We start from the raw sequence: 18,680 nt of genomic DNA, 5'->3' as shown, positions 1-18,680 counted from the left end.
GGGTTGCCAACTGGCTCACTGACAGAACCCACACTGTGAAAGTAGCAGACTCCAAATCTGACTTCAGACCAGTGACAAGTGGAGTACAACAAGGTTCAGTCCTGGATCCTCTCCCATTTGGTATCCACTTCTCTGAAGTACAGGCTAACACAAAGTCTTTGGCTAATGAAGTTTGCAGATGACTGCAAATACGGAGCCATAATCAAAACTCCTAACAATGTGGACATCCTACAAAAGGGCCTCACTGAAACAGATGCCTGATGTCAAAGCCATGGCTTCAAGCTCAATGGCAAAAAGTGCACTGTCATCCCCTTTGGTAAAAACTCTGTGCCCATGAACTACCACATAGGTGGTAGTAACCTTAACACTGAAAGTGTGGTAAGAGACCTTGGGACGCAGGTGGACAGTAATATGTCCTTTGATAATCACATCACCACAGTAGTCTGGAAATCCTTCTACATGGCACACCTCATCACAAAAGGTTTCTCATCCAGGAAAAAAAGAGGTCATTGCTAACCTCTACTCGTTACTCATTAGATCCATTATAGAGTACAATGCCCCTTTTGGTATGTACCTCACAAGACATCTACAACAACTGGAAAGGCCACAGAAATACCTCACAAAAAGGATTACCGGCCTTAAACAGATGCCCTATGCAGACCATCTCAAAAATCTCCAGCTTTACTCCGTCACATATCACGTACTCAGAGGCGATCTCTGCCTAACATACAAAACTATGTCAAACCCAGAGCTGTTGGACATGCTCCACTTAAAGAAATCCCAACCCCTCTGAGCTACACGCTCTAGGGACCTAAACCTTGTCACCACAATAAAGAGAACATGCTGGAGGGATAGATTCCAGTCCCAGAGATTTCCCATACTCTGGAACAAACTACTTATCTATATCACACAAAGCTCCTCATTAGCACTCTTCAAGAAAAATCTTGATGATTGGATGGGAAATAGGAAATTCACCCCGGGGATCACTTCTGTGGCTCTGCTTGACAGTGTCACAGGAAAATAAATTTTCCTGGGTGGCGAAAGCCAGGGTACCTTTTTGGCTAGGCTTATATAGGCCCTAGGGCCAATAGCCTTGTACCTACCTATGAACCTATGATTGTGCTTATCCCTCAGTTTCGCTGAAGGAGGCAGGATGTCTAGAGCTAGAAGCTTCTTTCTATTGTCTTGAAACAGAAATAATTGCTAGACTTAAAATGTAAAGTGTTTTTATTGCTCTGTGACTTCCTAGCAGCTGCACATTTGAGAGATAAGTATTTTAACACAGAAATGTTAATATCTGGTTAGCCTGGAACTGAAGGCAGGTGACAAAGACTGATGTCATCTGAGCTAACCCAGCAGTAATGTTGATTATTAATTTAAGAACTCTCTCAGAGAAAGTCTGTGCATTTTGTATTTGTCTTTGGATCTGACAATATCCACTCATCATCAGCACTACATTTATCTTGCTCTGTAAACAAGTTATTTAGGGCATAGCATCTCTTAGATACAGATAGGAATATAGTAAAGATTAGTTTAGACATTTGCTGCATTTATTTCAGACTGTCCGGCAATGTTGTTTTAAAATATTTCCTCTGATTCTGAACTCTGTAGTTATTGTGTCGTTTGAGTATTGCCTTTTTCTTTTATTATTTATTATTAAATATATTTAAACCTTTTAATTGTGGCTGGTTTGTTTAGAGATGCTTAAGCTCTGTGAGTACTTGCATATGTATTTGGTGACACTGTACAGGCCACTCCTAAATAGCCTTGAAAGTTTTGCTCACACTTACCATTTTGTTAATAGTACCATTGCACAGTAGGATTGGATACCCTTTGGTAAGGGCCTTATAGTAGCTGATAAGTAAGGGTGGCTGGTGGGAGCTGGTACTACCTTATAGCATGGGCAGAAGGGAGCATAGCTAGTAAACCTGTGCCAGCCTTTCCCAGGTTTGCGTGTGTGTGTGTTTGTATATCGATCAAATCTCAAAGTGTGTATGTGTCAGCTACTTGGGCAGGGACACGAAGCACTGGTTGGACAGAGAGGGTGCTAGAGGTCTTAGCTTGGCCATTCGACTGAGATCTTAACCCTATACCTGTGCCAGTGGAGAGTCTTACTGGGGACCTGGAAAAAAAGGGAAAACCATCCTCGGACTGACTATGATCTTTGTGTGCTCTTAAGGGGAAATTGTACTTTACTGTGTGTGTGTGCTTGTCATCCTCCCAATGTGTACATCCCTCAGTGGTGAGGATTGAGGCTCTTTGATTACTGGGCCAATACAGGGGTGTCACAACATTCACTAACAAATTAAAGATATCTTCAACAATACAATTCCTTAAGTACAGTGCCAAAATTATCTCTGCTCAATACGTTATCCACTTTCAATTAAGGAACACATTGAAACTTTGTACATAAAGCACTGGATCAATTAAAACTATGCTATAAATTCATCAACTTACTGTCATTGGAAGTGTCTGAATGGAGAGATAAATCAGCAAGTAAAGGAGTATTATTGCTGAAACTGAATTCATCCTCAAGTGTTGAGTACCTTCGCGAGGTAGACACTATTTTTCACAAAATTTTACCAAGATGACACCGGTATATAGACTGTATTTATATAGCATATATCATGGACAGAAGTAGGATAAAATTAAAAAGAGAGCTGGGTGCACAAGACCCAGGATAAAAAAGTGCCCAAACCTGGTAGGCACACTGGTGCCAGGACTAGAAAAGATGACAGTGTAGAATCCTCAAAATATGGAACCATTCCTAAAAATAGGGCCAGGCCCAGGGGGAGGATGCTCCCACCCCCCATTGTTAGTAGTAATCCACAAAAAATCAAAAAAACTGATAAGCCAAAGAAGAGCCATAAAGATGATAAAGTGGACTATTGAGGATAAGAAAGAAATTATGTATTGTTACTACTGCAAAAAGCCCATAATTTCTAGACACAAGATATGCAAAACTATTGAGAGAAATTAGATGAAAAAAACATTATACTTCACTTGTATATCATTATACCTATAAAAATACTTCCACAAGAAAAACTGTCAGAAGCTTCAAATAAAAAAATGTATTATTAATACAACAGAGTTCTGAAAAACAGTATATAGATCAAGAAACTTAGCTGTTTGGAAAAAAGAAGCATCTGAGGAACTACAAAAATATAAACAAAACCTAGAGATTTTTGAAAAGTATAAAAAAGAAATATGGACATGGGGAAGAAAGAGAGATTTGATATGGTGCAATATTTATGCAAAGAAGAAAGCCAAATTAATCAATATAGAAGGCACCCGCAAAGATATTCGAACAGAAATACAGGCAAATGCATCCAGGTAAGGAAAATTTTCACAATGTAATATTATTTTTTTTAAAGAGGAAATATAGAAAAGAAGATTAGTAAAGTAGAAGTAAAAATATAGAAGTTGAAGTAATGGAGTGCCTGCAAAGTGAAGGATTTGGTGTAGAAGGTCTAACACAGGTTACATCACAGCATGATGAAGTGAGTCCCCAAAGTAAGGAGAAGCAGGAATATCAGGAGACATCTGAAGAGGAAATATGGACATGGGAAAGAGAAATTTAATATGGTGTAATGTTTATGCAAAGGAGAAAGTAAAACTAACCAATACAAAAAGAGCAGCACCAGAAATACAAGCAAAGGAATCCAGACATGGAAAACTTTAACAGTACAAAAAATTAAGAAGACAGAGAGGAAGCTAATAAAATGAGATTAGTAATGGAGAAGTTAAAGAAATAGAAATTGAGGTTATGGAGTACCTGCAAAGTTGCAAAGTGAAGGATTCAGTGTAGAAAATCTAATTCAGAAAGCACCACAACAGCATAGAGCAATGGATATCCAAATTAAGGAGAAACCAGTGGAACAGGAAACAATTGGTCATGTGCCATATGAAGATATTTTGCAGCCTTCCACAGAAATCAGTATAAACATTCACTTGAAACTAGACAGCAAGTGAAGGAACAGGAAACTGTGTAAACTCTGATGCAGTCAATGTTGAGGATAGGCCAATGAGTTCCCATTGTGACAGAGCAACGGATGACACAGGATAAGACTAAAGAGACTGTGCCTCAGGAAGATGCTATAGAACTTTCTATAGAATCCCAGCAGGAAATGAAAAACAAAAAAATGTGCCCTCAGTTTAGAAGAAAATGAGCTAAGAGAAGAGTTGCTTGATTTAATAGACACAGGTAGACTGCAGAAGGTCAATAAAACCCAAAATGTGAGAAGTTTGATAAAACAAATTAACACAGTAAATAGGGCTGTCCATAGAGATCCATGCGATATAACAGAAGCAAACAGGTTATATTACTGTGCTGCTAAATTAATAATGGATAAAGTTCTACCACAAGAACATGGGGTAGTGAGGTAAAGGAAGGGGAGAAATCGAATACCATCATGGAAGTATCAAACAGAGAAAACTATAAAGCAATTAAAACAAGAAGTGTCACTATTAGAAGAATACAGAAGTGAGAACAGATCAGCAAAAATATTAAGAAAGATACATGTGATAAAAGCAATACGCAGTATTACAACAGGCCAGGATCTATCATGCACTGTTGCAAATAAATTAAAGATCTCAGCACAGGCAGAGAAACTTAGAAGATATACAGATAAATATAAAGGAAAAGTACAAAATAAGCAATTTATTCTTCTTCCCTTTCGGCTGTTCCTGTTAGGGGTCGCCACAGCGGATCATCTGTTTCCATTTCTTCCTGTCCTCTGCATATTGCTCAGTCACACCAACCACCTGCATGGCCTCTCTCACCACTTTCATAAACCTTATCTTAGGCCTTCTTCTTTTCCTCTTACCTGGCAGCTCCATCCTTAGCATCCTTTTCCCAATATACCCATCATCCCTCTTCAGCACATGTCCAAACCAACGCAATCTCGCCTCTCTGACTTGTCTCCAAACCGATAAATGAAAAACTGGAGCAGGAACCCTCTTCACGGATAAAATCAGTAGATTTATTAGGCTTAAAGTGTGTTAAATTACAGTACACTTTTCATCAAAGACATGTGCTTGACTTCTTCAGAAGCTTATAAACAGTGAACAACAAGCATTACAGCAGTTATATATCAAATTAGTTAATGGGCTACGTACTTCGCCTTGATATTAATTAGTTGTCAAGGTAACATGATCATTTCTAATCTGCATTCCTTTGTAAAAGTTCTCATCGAACACAAAGACAAAATAGTAAAAAATAAAAAAAGTAATAATAAATAACAATCACGTTCCTATGTAAACAGCCAAGTTCGTAGCAGTTTGTCATGAGTTTAATATTTTATAAAATAAAAAAAATAAATAAATAAAAAATGCACAAGTAATCCTATTGTTCTCAATCAACCAAATGGTAGTTATAAACCCTTAAATATTTACCACTTATTACATCCGTACTACTTTTGTTTGTATACAGATGGTAGTACTAGTAGTACCAATGCTAAACCTAAATTGTATGTGAATTATCAAATTTTTATATAAACTTTTATTAATCAGTTTTACTTCATTGACTATAATACCTAAATTAAATCTTAATAGAAAACTGTAATAGAAATTAAAAATAAATGTTGATGTTAAAATGTAGATAGGTAAAAATGTAGATAAAAAAATGTATAAATATGCGTCCACGTGTTTAGGAATATTGGTATAACCATTGTTATTACCCCGTGACCATTAAATAGGTACACTCTTAGCTCACTAGCCACTAGTGTAGTCACCTTTTATAGTCCACCTAAGTGGACATGAAGTTAAAAAAAATGTATAAATATGCGTCCAAGTGTTTAGGAATATTGGTATAACCATTGTTATTACCCCGTGACCATTAAATAGGTACACTCTTAGCTCACTAGCCACTAGTGTAGTCACCTTTTATAGTCCACCTAAGTGGACATGAAGTTAGTTACTGTCAGTCTTTAACCGCCTCAGGTCATAAATGAAAGGGGCAATTTGGCCTACCACTAATGGAACAAGGGGACTCACCTTGTTCGCCCCTAGTAACAAGGGTCCAAGTAACCATGTGCCAGTAAGTAGATGTGGTTAAGCAGTGTTATTTACAGTGTTTTTTACTTTTGTTTTTAACCATATCCAAAGTTCAGGGTTTATGGCAGTAGCAAAAATTAACCGTAGGGGCCAGCGTTCACCTCTCCAGGTTTTTCAATCTAAGAATACATGCAATGGAACTCATTTCATTAATACCTGGTCTCTGATTTGCATTTGTTCGCAACTGCCAGAGGAGTTCCTTCCTTTCTAACTTAAGTGAATCATACCCTCCTCTTACATCCCTGATTTGTTGGTCTATGACCCTAAACTTAAACTCGTGTCCTATGTTATCGTAGTGGTGCCTGGCTAAGGCATTGGTCAGTTTGTTGTTTTTAATACTGTATAGATGTTCGTATATCCCTTCATTGAGCCTCCTATCGGTTTTCCCGATATAGAAAGCCGGACACAGGGAGCACTTTGCCAGGTACACCACTAATTTACTGTTACAATTGAACTTGGAGTTAGCCCGGAACTTTAGGTCACCAATTTCAAAGTTGGAACTTTCATCTATATACTTACAGTACTTGCACATGTGGCACTTGAACATTCCTAACTTAGTTGTATATGGTTGCCTAGTGCCCTCCAGTAACTCTTTTAAGTTGTTACCACGTTTATAGACTATTTTAAGTCTATTTGGTAGTATAGACTGGAATTCACCATCGTTAGTTAAAAACTCCCAATTTTTCAAAATTATGTTATTAATTCTATGTGAGTCCAAGTTGAATGTGCAACAAAATCCACAGAAAAAATTAAAGTCATCTGTGACCCTGCGTCTTTGGATTGTTGCTCCAACATGGTTGTTACAACCGTTATTTAACAAGGGGGCATATTCTTTTAAGCTTCTTTTACGTTTAACTTCCTCTGTAATTTCAAATAGAAATCCGGGGGGGTACCCCCGCCTAAGGAAGAATTGTGTTAGAACTTGGCATTCTTCCAGAAAGTCTTTGTCATTACTAGTCATTCATGCTGCCCTGACAAGTTGCCCTTTTACTACTGATTTCTTTTGGTGTTTTGGATGGCAACTTGAATAGTGCAGCATAGAATTTGAGTAGGTTTCCTTTCGGTGTATTTTAGACACCCATTCATTATTGTCATAGTCCTTTCTTAAATCTATATCCAAATAGTCTATTCTGTCCTTACTATATTTGAATGTAAAGGAGAGAAAATCAGTGGAATTACTGAGAGTTATCATCAAGTCGTTAAATTCCACCTCTGTTCCTTGGTATGCCATAAATATGTCATCCAGGAACCTGGTGTAGAAAATTATATTAGAATTAATAGCTTCCACTGTTAATATGTTGTTTCTCTCCCAGAGCGCCATAACCAAGTTAGCAATACTTCCACCACATGGGGAGCCCATGGCTACCCCAATTTTTTGATGGTACAGTTCGTTGTTAAACATCAGGAAGTTGTACGAAAGGGCCGTGTCAATCAGTTCTCCTACTAGTTGGATTTCTCTATTAGGTGCTCCCAAGGTCCACAACATTGCAGGAACCCAATCCATTGCTATATCGTGGGGAATAGATGAGTAAAGGTTCTTCACATCTATTGTGGCCAGTAGGCACTCTGGGTGGAAATCCACCATGTTGATTAATTCGAGAAAGGACCATGAATCTTTCGTTATTTGTTTTTCCTTTTTTACATATTTTTGCAAGATCCTATCCAATACCTTACTACAAGTGTAGGTAATGCTTTTCCTTCCATCCACTAGGGGCCTCATGGGGGGGGGGGGTTGTTGATATTCTTATGGATTTTAGGAATTCCAAATAACACTGGGGTTCTAGGTGTTTGCTGTTGCATGTAAATATAAGTTTCTCTATCAATTCTTGCCTCTACATAGAGTTCCTCTATGAAGGCTTAGCATCCTTTTCCCAATATACCCATCATCCCTCCTCAGCACATGTCCAAACCAACGCAATCTCGCCTCTCTGACTTGTCTCCAAACCGTCCAACTTGAGCTGACCCTCTAATATACCGATTCCTAATCCTGTCCATCCTTGTCACACCCAGTGCAAATCTTAATCCTGTCCATCCTTGTCACACCCAGTGCAAAACATCTTTAACGCTGCCACTTTCATCTCGACTCCTGCTTTTTTGTCAGTGCCACAGTCTCCAACCCATACAATATAGCTATTATGCTAATATAAATAAGCAATTTATTGATGACCCAAAAAAGTTTTATAGAGAAATGGAAACAAGGTAAAAGGAATTGAAAGACTGCCAAAAAAGAAGAAATAGATACATTTTGGAGAAGTATCTATGATGATCTTGTGGAACATAAAGATGCTAAATGGATTAGAAATAGTAAAAGAAAGAATAAGAAGTTTAAAAGTACAGGATATGAAATGGAATGAAGTAATAGTCAGAGATTGAAACAAAGCCTCTTATTGGAAAACCCCAGGCCCAGATGCAGTACCTAACTTTTGATTAAAAGTATTAACATCTTTGCACAAAGATTTAGCCATGAGTAAGAGCTATGTATATGCACACCCTGAACAGACACCACCCTGGCTAACAGGAAAACAATGTTCCTACTTAAGAGTGACTCTTCAAGCAACCCTAAAAATTATAGGGCAATAATTTGCCTTCTGAAGTAAAAACTACACATGGGAATGGATGCCGACAGAGTTTATAGTCATTTAGAAGAAAACTCAATTATGGCAGTAGAACAAAAGGGCAGTAAAAGAAAGTCATATGGAACAAAGGATCATTATTTGTTAAATAAAGTCATAGAGAGGAGAACTGTAAAAAGGGGAAGAATCTAAGTACTACATGGATTGACTATAAAAAAATCATTTGATAGTATCCCACATTCATGGATAAAAGAGTGCTTAAAAATGTATAAGATACACCCTACACTGATCAACTACATTATAGTGACCATGAAACGGTAGTAGACCACTTTGCAATTAAGCCATGATAAAGGACAAATTATTAGCTCAGGGATAAAAATTCAAAGGAGGATATTCCAGGGTGACTCTCTGTCACCGCTGCTATTCTGCCTTGCCCTTAATCCATTAAGCTGTCTACTTAACAGCTTGGGCCATGGCTATAATTTGGCTCCTAGAAAACAACAAAGTGTAAAGTCTTCTCATCTTCTCTTTGTCGATTTAAAACTGTATAGGTCATCAGATGAGGAACTGAAAGCACAACTTCAAGTTGTCAAATACGTCTTCAGATGATACAAGAATTTAATTTGGTCTTGATAAATGTGCAAAAGCAATCTTTAAAGCAGGAAATTTGCAGCACCAGGAAAACATCAGTTTGGAACAAAAATGTGATAAAGAACTTGAGCAATAAGGAGTGTATAAATACTTGGGAATTGATGAAGGATCAACAATAAAGCACGAACAAATGTGAATAAAACTTAGTAAGGAATATTATAGAAGCCTTAAATTAATCCTGAAAACAGCATTGATATCTAGGAACAAAATCCAGGCTATAAAACAATTTGCTCTTCCAGTCCTAACTTACAGTTTTGGAGTGACTGACTGGCCCCAAAACATGTTGGACAGATTGGATAGGGATGCTTCATGCTCACCAAATGATTTATAAAAATCAGTGCATACCCAGATTATATATTCCCCGTTCTGAAGGAGGGATGGGCCTCCTTGAAATTGATTGCATGTACAGATCTGCAGTCTTGGGACTCCACACATATCTGTTGACCTCAACACCCAAATGTAGTGAAAGTTTTGAAACACGAGGAGAATAAATCTAAGATGATTTCTCTGCTTAATCTAGTAGACACATATTAGTGTCAAGCAGGAATATAAATCAAACCAGAAGTAGATAAAAATCAGGCAGCAAATGAATGTGCCAAAAAACAAAATAAAGAATACAAGGTGAAGGACCAGATGAGAAGGCAAGTAATGTGGAAAATGCATAAATATCGTTGCAAGTATAGAAAACTTCTGGAAGAATCTCATGTTGATCAGGAACGAATGCAAGAATTGTTAAGGAGAGGCAAATTCAAACCAAGAGATGAAAGGTTAATACTGGCGGCCCAAAATAGTGGGCTGCATACACGTTGGTTTACAAAGTTCATTGAACATGTGTGAGAAACAAACAAGTGTAGGTTTTGTAAAACCGAATTGAAAACAGTTGCACACCTCATTGCTGGTTGTGACATATTAATGGCAGAAGGACTGTATACTGAATGGTATAATAATGCGGTCAAGATTGTTGCACTGGGGATTGTGCAAACATTATGACACTGAAGTGGCTGAAAAACACTGGAAACATGAATGAAATCATCATAGAAAATGATGAAGTTTACATCACATGGGATCATCCATTACCAACAGTTCAAAAGATAGATGCTAGAAAAATGGATATAGTTGTCCATGAAAAGAAGATAAAAGTAGCGTTGATCACTGAAATCGCCATACCCAGTGACTACAATGTCTTGTGTACAGACAGACACAAAGCCATAAAATATCAGAATTTGTAGGCAGAAACGAGAGTAATGTAAAGATACCCAGACAGTCCTAATAACAGTAGGAGGAATGGGTCTTATAAAAAATAATTTACAACTGTATTTAGATGCATTACCAACTCCATATGAATTGCAGGAGTCATTACTGGGCACATTGTGGGTGCTCTGAAGAGAACGTCTGGCTGACAAAGATTGAAACAACACTAATTTCATGAACTTTAGTCGTACTTTGACTTAGGAATGGGGTCCTTTCCAGTTATAGTATTAGAAACGCAAAAGATTTGGAGAAATTAAAAAAAGAAGGGTTACATGCCCTGACCAGAAATGTGTTACTTTGACATTGGAATGTGGTCTCCCAACAATCTCCTTATTTCCTCCAGTTAATGCACACAACTTTTACAAATTATAGACAGCAAGATCACTCATCTAGTTTACCTAGCAGAACCCTGCACACATCACTGTACTACAAAATGGCTGCCAGCAATGCCACCCAACTCTTGGTGCATTACAAAATACTAAGCTTGCGATACTTATCCTTTCCCCATAAGAAGCTTATATTCAGTCATGAAAGGAACTGGTAAAATTAGACTAATTTCCAAAGTATATAAGGGTTACTTGACCATTTGACTTGGACTACCAGCATTTCATACAGTGGTTCAAATAATTCCAACCAGATAAAATATAAAACAGAATAAAATTTTCTTTCACCGACAGAGATCAACTGATGTACAATACATACTATCCCCAGTGTAGTGTCTCTATAATAAAAAGAGGTCTTAAGTATGAAGAAGCTCTAAACATCCCTTCCAATGTCAGAAGAAAATAGCCTGCATCTTCCTTAACTACATATAACATACTCTAAGTTAGTCACACCCTAGGACAAGTTATATTTCCATAGAAGACACTTTCAATTTTGGTAAGAAAAACGACACAACCAGGATCCAATGTAGAAAATGTAGTAAAATCCCTAGCACCTCTGCTTGGAGCCTTCAAAGGAGAATAAAAAACTTTTGAAGGTTCCAATCCAAGGAGCTAGGGATTTTATTACATTTTCTACATTGGATCCTGGTTGTGTCGTTTTTCTTGCCTGGCCAGAAGTGGTGGGTGTGCTTTTTGTTGTTGCTGTACTTTCAATTTTGGCACAATTAAAAAAATATTTGTTAGTGAAACTGAACCTGGAAAATTAGTTACAGGCATATAGGAGTTATCATGTTTCGAACAAACTTATTCATTAGACAAATTAAAGTCATAAAAGGGTGCATCAATGCTACAGCCATATTTGTCAGCTTACTAGAAGTGACAAGAAGCCTGACTTCTTCTCTAGGATTGCCAAAAACTATACAAAATATTAACAAGCCTTCAGTCTTAAATGTCTGGATTCAAAGACAATATTTCAAAGACATACATCATTGACCTCTAAATGCTGAAGACATATGTATACACTAGAAATGAGCAAAGCCTGCTCCAAAATTCCTTGCAGAAGCCAAGGTCTCTCACTCACCTTCATAAGTCCGGGTGAAATATCACTCTGATTAATGACTTTGCAAATAACTGTCAATAATTTTCCATTGAGGAACAAGTCCTGGGAGTAATCTAATATTTTTCTTTCTTCATTGGCTACTCTCCCTAAAATCAAATACTGACATCAAGATTGATCATGCAATCTAGTTTATTACTTTCTCATTAACTACCACTGGGCTTTTTTTTTTATTGACCGTGTGTGGATTGACATCCTTTCAAAAGAAAATGCATATAAAAGTAAACAATCTGTACTGGACCTGTACCAGTTTAACATATGTGTAAATGTTTTTTTTTAACAAGCACAAATAAAAAAACATGCATTATATTTGCATTTAAAGTAAATGTGTACTGTTTTAAGAGAAATCCATAAAGGGGAATGCAGCTGCATTTGAAAGTGTGGAAATTTACTTCAGAAATGTTTGCAGAGTCTTGTTGGATATTGCTGCAGTAGGTAACATGGCAATTTCCTTATCTGGACTCTGTTTCCCTGAGTCTTTTCCTTCCCTTTGAGCATGCAACTGTGAAAAGAGGAAAGGCATCTTCTGAATTCAGCTTAAAGACAGATTTTTTTTTTCTGAGCACCTTATAAATAAGGAACTGCCTGTTAATACTTGTCAGTTAAAAATTACTGCTGAACGATAAGAGCACCTTATAAATAAGGAACTGCCTGTTAATACTTGTCAGTTAAAAATTACTGCTGAACGATACCCATGGGGCAGAGCTACTGCCTGTAAAGATTCGGAACAAATCTATTTTGAGCTTAAAAGCCTGAACATAGGAGGGCAGAATCTATCTGGCATATTGTAGATGCTACTAAAACTCTCCAAGCAGATTATTTTATACAAATTTTAACCTAACAAAGTCGTGGTGTAAAAAACAATGCAAACTAAAGAACCCAAGGCTGAAACCAAAATGTGCAGCCTGGAATTAATCATAAAAGTGATCAAATTGTAAACAGACAATAACAAAGAGAGGGAAGAATGGAGTTTATTTATTTTATTTTTTTATCCGAATATTTGCAAAGTACTACCACCTTTAATAATGCCTACTTTGCAAGCTGAATACAAAGCAGAAGTTCTATCAAAAACAATAGCAAGCTTTAAGGTTTGCACAGAAAATTTAGAGGAGTACAAGAGCAAGATACTGCAATTAAGGTTATTTCTTTGCTACATTTTCATTAAACAGTGCTCTAGTGAATCACATCATTGGCTATAGCTGTCTGAGATTTGCCAGAAAATTAGACATTTAAGAAGGGAAAGAACAGAATTTTGGGAGAAAACAAGGGATCTTCTGCAAAGCTATAGACAAATGAGAGATAACACTGTCCATAGACATTTTACAGTTCTTAAATAATAATGGTTGGTGCAAATTAGTCTATTGTACCACATAATTCTGGACCCCTTACATTTTAAGGAAAAAATAAAACACATAAAAAGCAGAAACTTCCATACCAATGTACTGCAAAAAAATTACAGATGGTAAGCACTTCACAAGTAACATAATCAAAATGTAATAAGGTTATCTGGCCCGGACGAGGGCACATAGATACTCAGCATGACATGCAGGCTAGGTAGCCTAGCAACAGATATCAGTGACTTCACAACAATTTTAAGGGCATTACATAGTTAAGATGCTAACTGCTCACCAGCCGCCTAGTGGGATCCGATTCCCCTAGTTCCAGCACCAAAAGCAAAGTCAGTGTAAGACAGTGTAACATCCTGAGGCTGCATCAGTCTCACTTTTCTTCACGACAAAGTTAAGAAATGCAGTAGTCAAAAGTTACTGTACTCTTCCAGGCTGCCGATTTACCTTTCCTCGAAATGCACACTGACATTTTACATGGTTCTGCAAGGGAAGCGGACTTGCAAATGCAATCATTCCTACCTCCACCTTGAACTTCTGATTGCCTCAGGTGTGGGTTTGGGCATGCGTATGTTACACCATCAAGATCTCGTTCCTGCAGTAGAAAATAAGAGCAACTGGAAGTAGCATTTAATTTGTTGCTGCTTTTCAGCGACCCAGCAGAGGAGGGGATACTAGTGTTTGAGTATTTTGCAGTGCGCATGGGAAGAGTATAAAAGTGAAAGGCAAAAGCTCCGTGCGTCTACTCTACATCCGCGTGCAGAAGTAGGTTTAGAAATAATCCAGCACCACAACTAGAAACTTAGACAGTACCAGCAGCTGTAGTTTTACACAAAAATCATAGCTCTGAACTTTTGTTTAAAAATCGGGGACAAGACAGACATAATGGAGGCAGATTAGCAAAAATCGGGTGCAATTTTTAAAATAACATTTGAATGCTCTTAAACAGTATATTACAAAAAATAGCAGGGATGATCTACAAATTCTGGACCTAAAGTAAACAATTTGTAGTACATTTCGAGAACACCATTGTCCCAAGATAGATTTAGAAAACATAAACATGATGCATATTCTTCCTTGCGTGCATTTGGAAGAAGCTTCTTCAACGGCTTAATTCAAAGTAATTTATTTGTGCTGTACACTCTCAACTTTGTAAGTACAACTTAGTTCAAATCCCTGTCAATCAGACAAGACGTTGGGGTTTGCTGATTATGTTTAATCACTGAATAAATAAATTAGTATTAGTTGTAGTAGTGGCAGGAGTGCTGTTTATTTGCTTTTAGTCTTGGAATGCTACGTTCGTTTAGGAGCAACACTTTGTTAACTAATCTAACGGAAAGAACGGCATTTTACTTGGATAAACTACGTAACAGTTGTTACAGTGGTAGGATTATATTTACGTACTAAGCATCTTAAAATGTTTAAAGCCCAGAGGTTTTTTTCTGAACTAAAGAACTCCATAGGCATAACCTAGCTAGAAATTTTGCATCACCTTCCAATGGGGATAAATAATATAGCAATAACCCACGCCTGGGTGTGGGTAATGCTAAATTTACCCACGGTTGGCGTGGTTTGGTCCCGAGGGCGAAGCCCGAGGGACCAAACAAAGCCAACCGTGGGTAGTAATTACCCACACCCAGGCGTGGGTTATTGCTATTATACCATGACATTATTTAAGAAAAGAAACTGTTACTTTTCTTAAATAATGGCATAGTATAATGCCTGTTTACTGCCCTTCCGCAGATGTCTTGGCATCCGCGGCAGTTCTGATCAGAGCTGTGGGCAAAAGCAACGGAGAAAGCAAGATCTCCGTTGCTTTTTTTTAGTGTCTCGCTATGTTAAATGAGTTTAACATAGCGAGACAGTTTTAAAATAAGCAACGGACATCTCCGTTGCTTATTTTAAACTGTCTGGCTATGTTAAAGTCATTTAACATAGAGACATTCAAAAGCAACGGAGATCTTGCTTTCTCCGTTGCTTTTTTTATAAACACTGCCTCGCTATGTTAAATGGGTTTAACATAGCGAGACAGTGTTTAAAAAAAACGAGTTATACTAATGGAAAAAAGTCCGGGCGATCGGACCTTTTTCCATTAGTATAACTCGATTTACAACGGGCACGCTGGCCAATCAGCGTGCACGTTTTGGGGGGATCATGGTATAATGCACATTAATGAATGTTTTCCTCACACAAAACAGGTGGGAAAGCTGATTCCCTTAATTTTCATACCATATAAAAACAGCGTCCAAAGAAATGAAGTCCGTAATCTGTGCTAGTCGTAGGAAGGAAATAACTATGATAGAGGAGCATAACAGGTCTGAATTTGTGAGTTGTGTTAAATTTGAGCCGACCTGAGTTGGACAGTGACTCTGTGATGTAGGTCAGGGAAAAAAAGAAACATTTAGGCTTTGTGTTTTTATATGATTTAGCGTTATTTTCGATGGTAAAGGGTATGGATAGAAGGCGTGTATTAAAAAAATCCAGTTTAGATGCCTGTTGTGGTTTATCGACTTATCCCCCACCTCCACACACACATACACACACACACACACACACAGGATTCCTCCCGTCTAATTCTGTCCACTGAGATATTTGAATAAAGTAAACAATTTGAGGTTTATATTAGTGTGGTGCAGTAATGATTTAGATTTATAAAGAACAGGTAGCCTTAGGCGATAATTCTCAGGGTAGAACATACTACATTTCGAATTACACATTCTGGGTCTCATAGGTTCATACTAGGCTATCTGCCCTAGGGCATTTATAAGCCTAGCCAGAGTGTGTTTGGCTTTCGCCACCCATTTTAAATTAATTTTGCTATGCCCTTTTTCGAGGTTAGTATACTGTGCCTCTGTCTAACAGTGACACAGAAGTGATACCCAGGGTAAACCTACGATCTCCCATCCACTCATCAAGATTCCTCTTGAAGAGAATCAATGAGGGACTCTGCCTAACCTGGACTGGGATTTTATTCCACAGTGAAGGGAGCCTCTGGGTTATGAATCTGTCCCTCCAGCATGTCCTATTTATTTCAGTGCTGAGGTTCAAGTCTCTCGAGCGTGTAGCTCGATGGGAGTTGGATTTTTTGAGGTGCAGCATGTCCCTTAATTCCGGGTTGGACATGGCCTTATACGTCAGGCACAGGTCACCTCTGAGCAGGCGGTATGCCACTGAGTAGAGCTGGAGTTTCTTTAACTGGGCAGCATATGGCATCTGTTTGAGCCCTTTGATCCCCTTGGTGAGGTACTTTTGGGGTCTTTCCAGTTGCTGCAGGTGTTTGGTAAGGTACATCCCAAAAGGGGTATTGTACTCGATTATGGGCCTGATGAGGGATGTGTAAAGAGGCACGATGACCTCCCCTAATTTAGATGTGAATCCCTTCATGATTAGGTGGGCTATATAAAATGTTTTTCTGACCACTTTGGCCACGTGGTTGTCAAATGAGAGATTGCTATCAACTTGGGTCCCCAGGTCCCTAATTACTTCTTCTGTACTTAATGGATTACGACCTATGTGGTAATTTGTGGGCACTTTGTTTTTGCCAAAGGGGATGACTATACACTTTTTGGCGTTTAGCTTGAGGCCATGGCTCTGGCACCAGTTGTCTGTTTCTATGAGACCCTTTTGGAGGATGCTTGTGTTGGCTGGAGAGTCGATTATGGTGCCCAGTTTGCAGTCATCTGCGAACTTGGTCAGCCACAGTCCTTCCGTGTTGGCCTGTACCTCCGAGAAATATATACCAAACAAGAGAGGTCCCAGGACTGAGCCTTGTGGGACGCCACTTGTAACTTGTTTGGAGTCTGACATGGCTCCAGCAATTCTAACCATGTGGGTTCTGTCCTTGAGCCAGTTTGCAACCCATCTAGTGACATAGGGGTTTATATTTAAGCTGGTGAGCTTATCTATAATGCCCGAGTGGGGTATTGTATCGAAGGCTTTTGCGAGGTCCAGATAGGCTGTGTGGACCACCTTCCCTTCCAATGGCCTTGGTGACTGTTTCAAAGAAGTCAACCAGGTTTAAGAGGCAGGATCTGCCCTTAACAAAGCCAAACTGGGTAGGATCCAGTGTCTGTAGGTCCCCAATATCTTTATTTATGAGGTCCATGATGATCCTTTCCATAGCTTTGCAGACCAAGCTAGTCAGGCTTATGGGGCGATAGTTTCCAGGGTCCGTTGAGGCACCACCTTTGTGGAGAGGGACCACTGTTGCTGTACGCCACTCTTTGGGTACATATCCTGTAGTAAGGCTGAGATTGAACAGTAGTTTTATGTTTGGGTTTAGCTCTTCTTGGAGTTCATGTAGGACGCAGCCTGGGACACCGTCTGGTCCCATTGATGCTGTGTTTTTTGCTTTGGAGAGGGCATCTCCCACCTGAGCATCTGAAATGTCAGGGGGGCAGCACTCTGCTGGGATAGATATTTGCCCTTTTGGTGGGGAGGGGGGGAGAAGTTTGCGCTGAACCTGTCAGCTAGGATGTTGACAATGTCTGTGGGATCAGTGTATTTTTTGTCATTTTGGACCAATTCTGAGCATATCTGGGAATTCCCACCCAGGTTCCTAACATAACTAAAGAAAGCCTTGTAATTATCCTTAGTGTCCTGTGCAATTTTTCTCTCGAAGCTGGCCTTTGACGATTTTATGAGTGCCCTTAGTTTTTTGCTAATACTGATCAGAGATGCCTTCCTTTTTTGGGATTTTGCTCTATCATGTAGTAGCTTCCTCCTTCTATTGTATAGTTTGTTTATGGCTGGGGTCCACCAGATAGGTCGTCTGCCTTTGGAGGATTGGGTCTTGGTTTTATTTGGGATTGCATGATCCATGCATTCCTGAAGGTGTTCATAGAATGCATTTATAAAGGATTCTGCGGTCTGGGCCGTATTTTCCACAGGCCCGGGGGCTTTGAAAGATTCCACCTCGGTTTTGAGGAGTGTGAAATTTGCTTTAGAAGTTTTTCACTGTGGTTTTCTGGGCAGGGGGTGGGGTTGGGATGTGAATATCCAGTGAGATCAGTTTATGGTCTGATCTTACCAGTGAGGAATACACTTCTGGTCTGGAGCATAGAGTCCCCATGTTGGTGATGATCAGGTCCAGTATGTTTTCCCCTCTTGTGGGAGTGGTAACAAGTTGTTCCATAGCATTTGAGTGTATGAATTCTAGGAACCTTTGGGCAAGGGTGTTGGAGCTAGAGTAATGCTCCAATCTATGTTTGGGTAGTTGAAGTTGCCCAATATAATGGTGTTCGGAGAGACCTTCATATTTTCCAGTGTTCTCAGGAAGGCCGAGTGGGGTTCCTGGGTTTGGGAG

At 38.8% G+C, this 18,680-nt stretch overlaps 1 protein-coding gene across 1 annotated transcript in view; it reads right to left on the bottom strand.

Moving 5' to 3' along the window:
* The window catches only part of GLP1R (glucagon like peptide 1 receptor), a 3,029,130-nt gene extending 3,015,124 nt beyond the window's left edge, over positions 1-14,006 (bottom strand). Inside the window, exon 1 of the mRNA XM_044084828.1 lies at positions 13,659-14,006. Coding sequence (XP_043940763.1) covers positions 13,659-13,730 — 72 coding nt within the window. The 5' untranslated portion in view covers positions 13,731-14,006. The remainder of the gene's footprint in view (positions 1-13,658) is intronic.
* Between the last annotated feature and the right edge of the window lie 4,674 nt (positions 14,007-18,680).

The sequence above is a fragment of the Protopterus annectens genome, chromosome 1.part1 (genome assembly GCF_019279795.1).
Source record: "Protopterus annectens isolate FY-2018-M chromosome 1.part1, PAN1.0, whole genome shotgun sequence".
NCBI classification, from domain to species: Eukaryota; Metazoa; Chordata; order Ceratodontiformes; family Protopteridae; genus Protopterus; species Protopterus annectens.
This window is presented reverse-complemented; position numbering and strand designations above follow the sequence as displayed.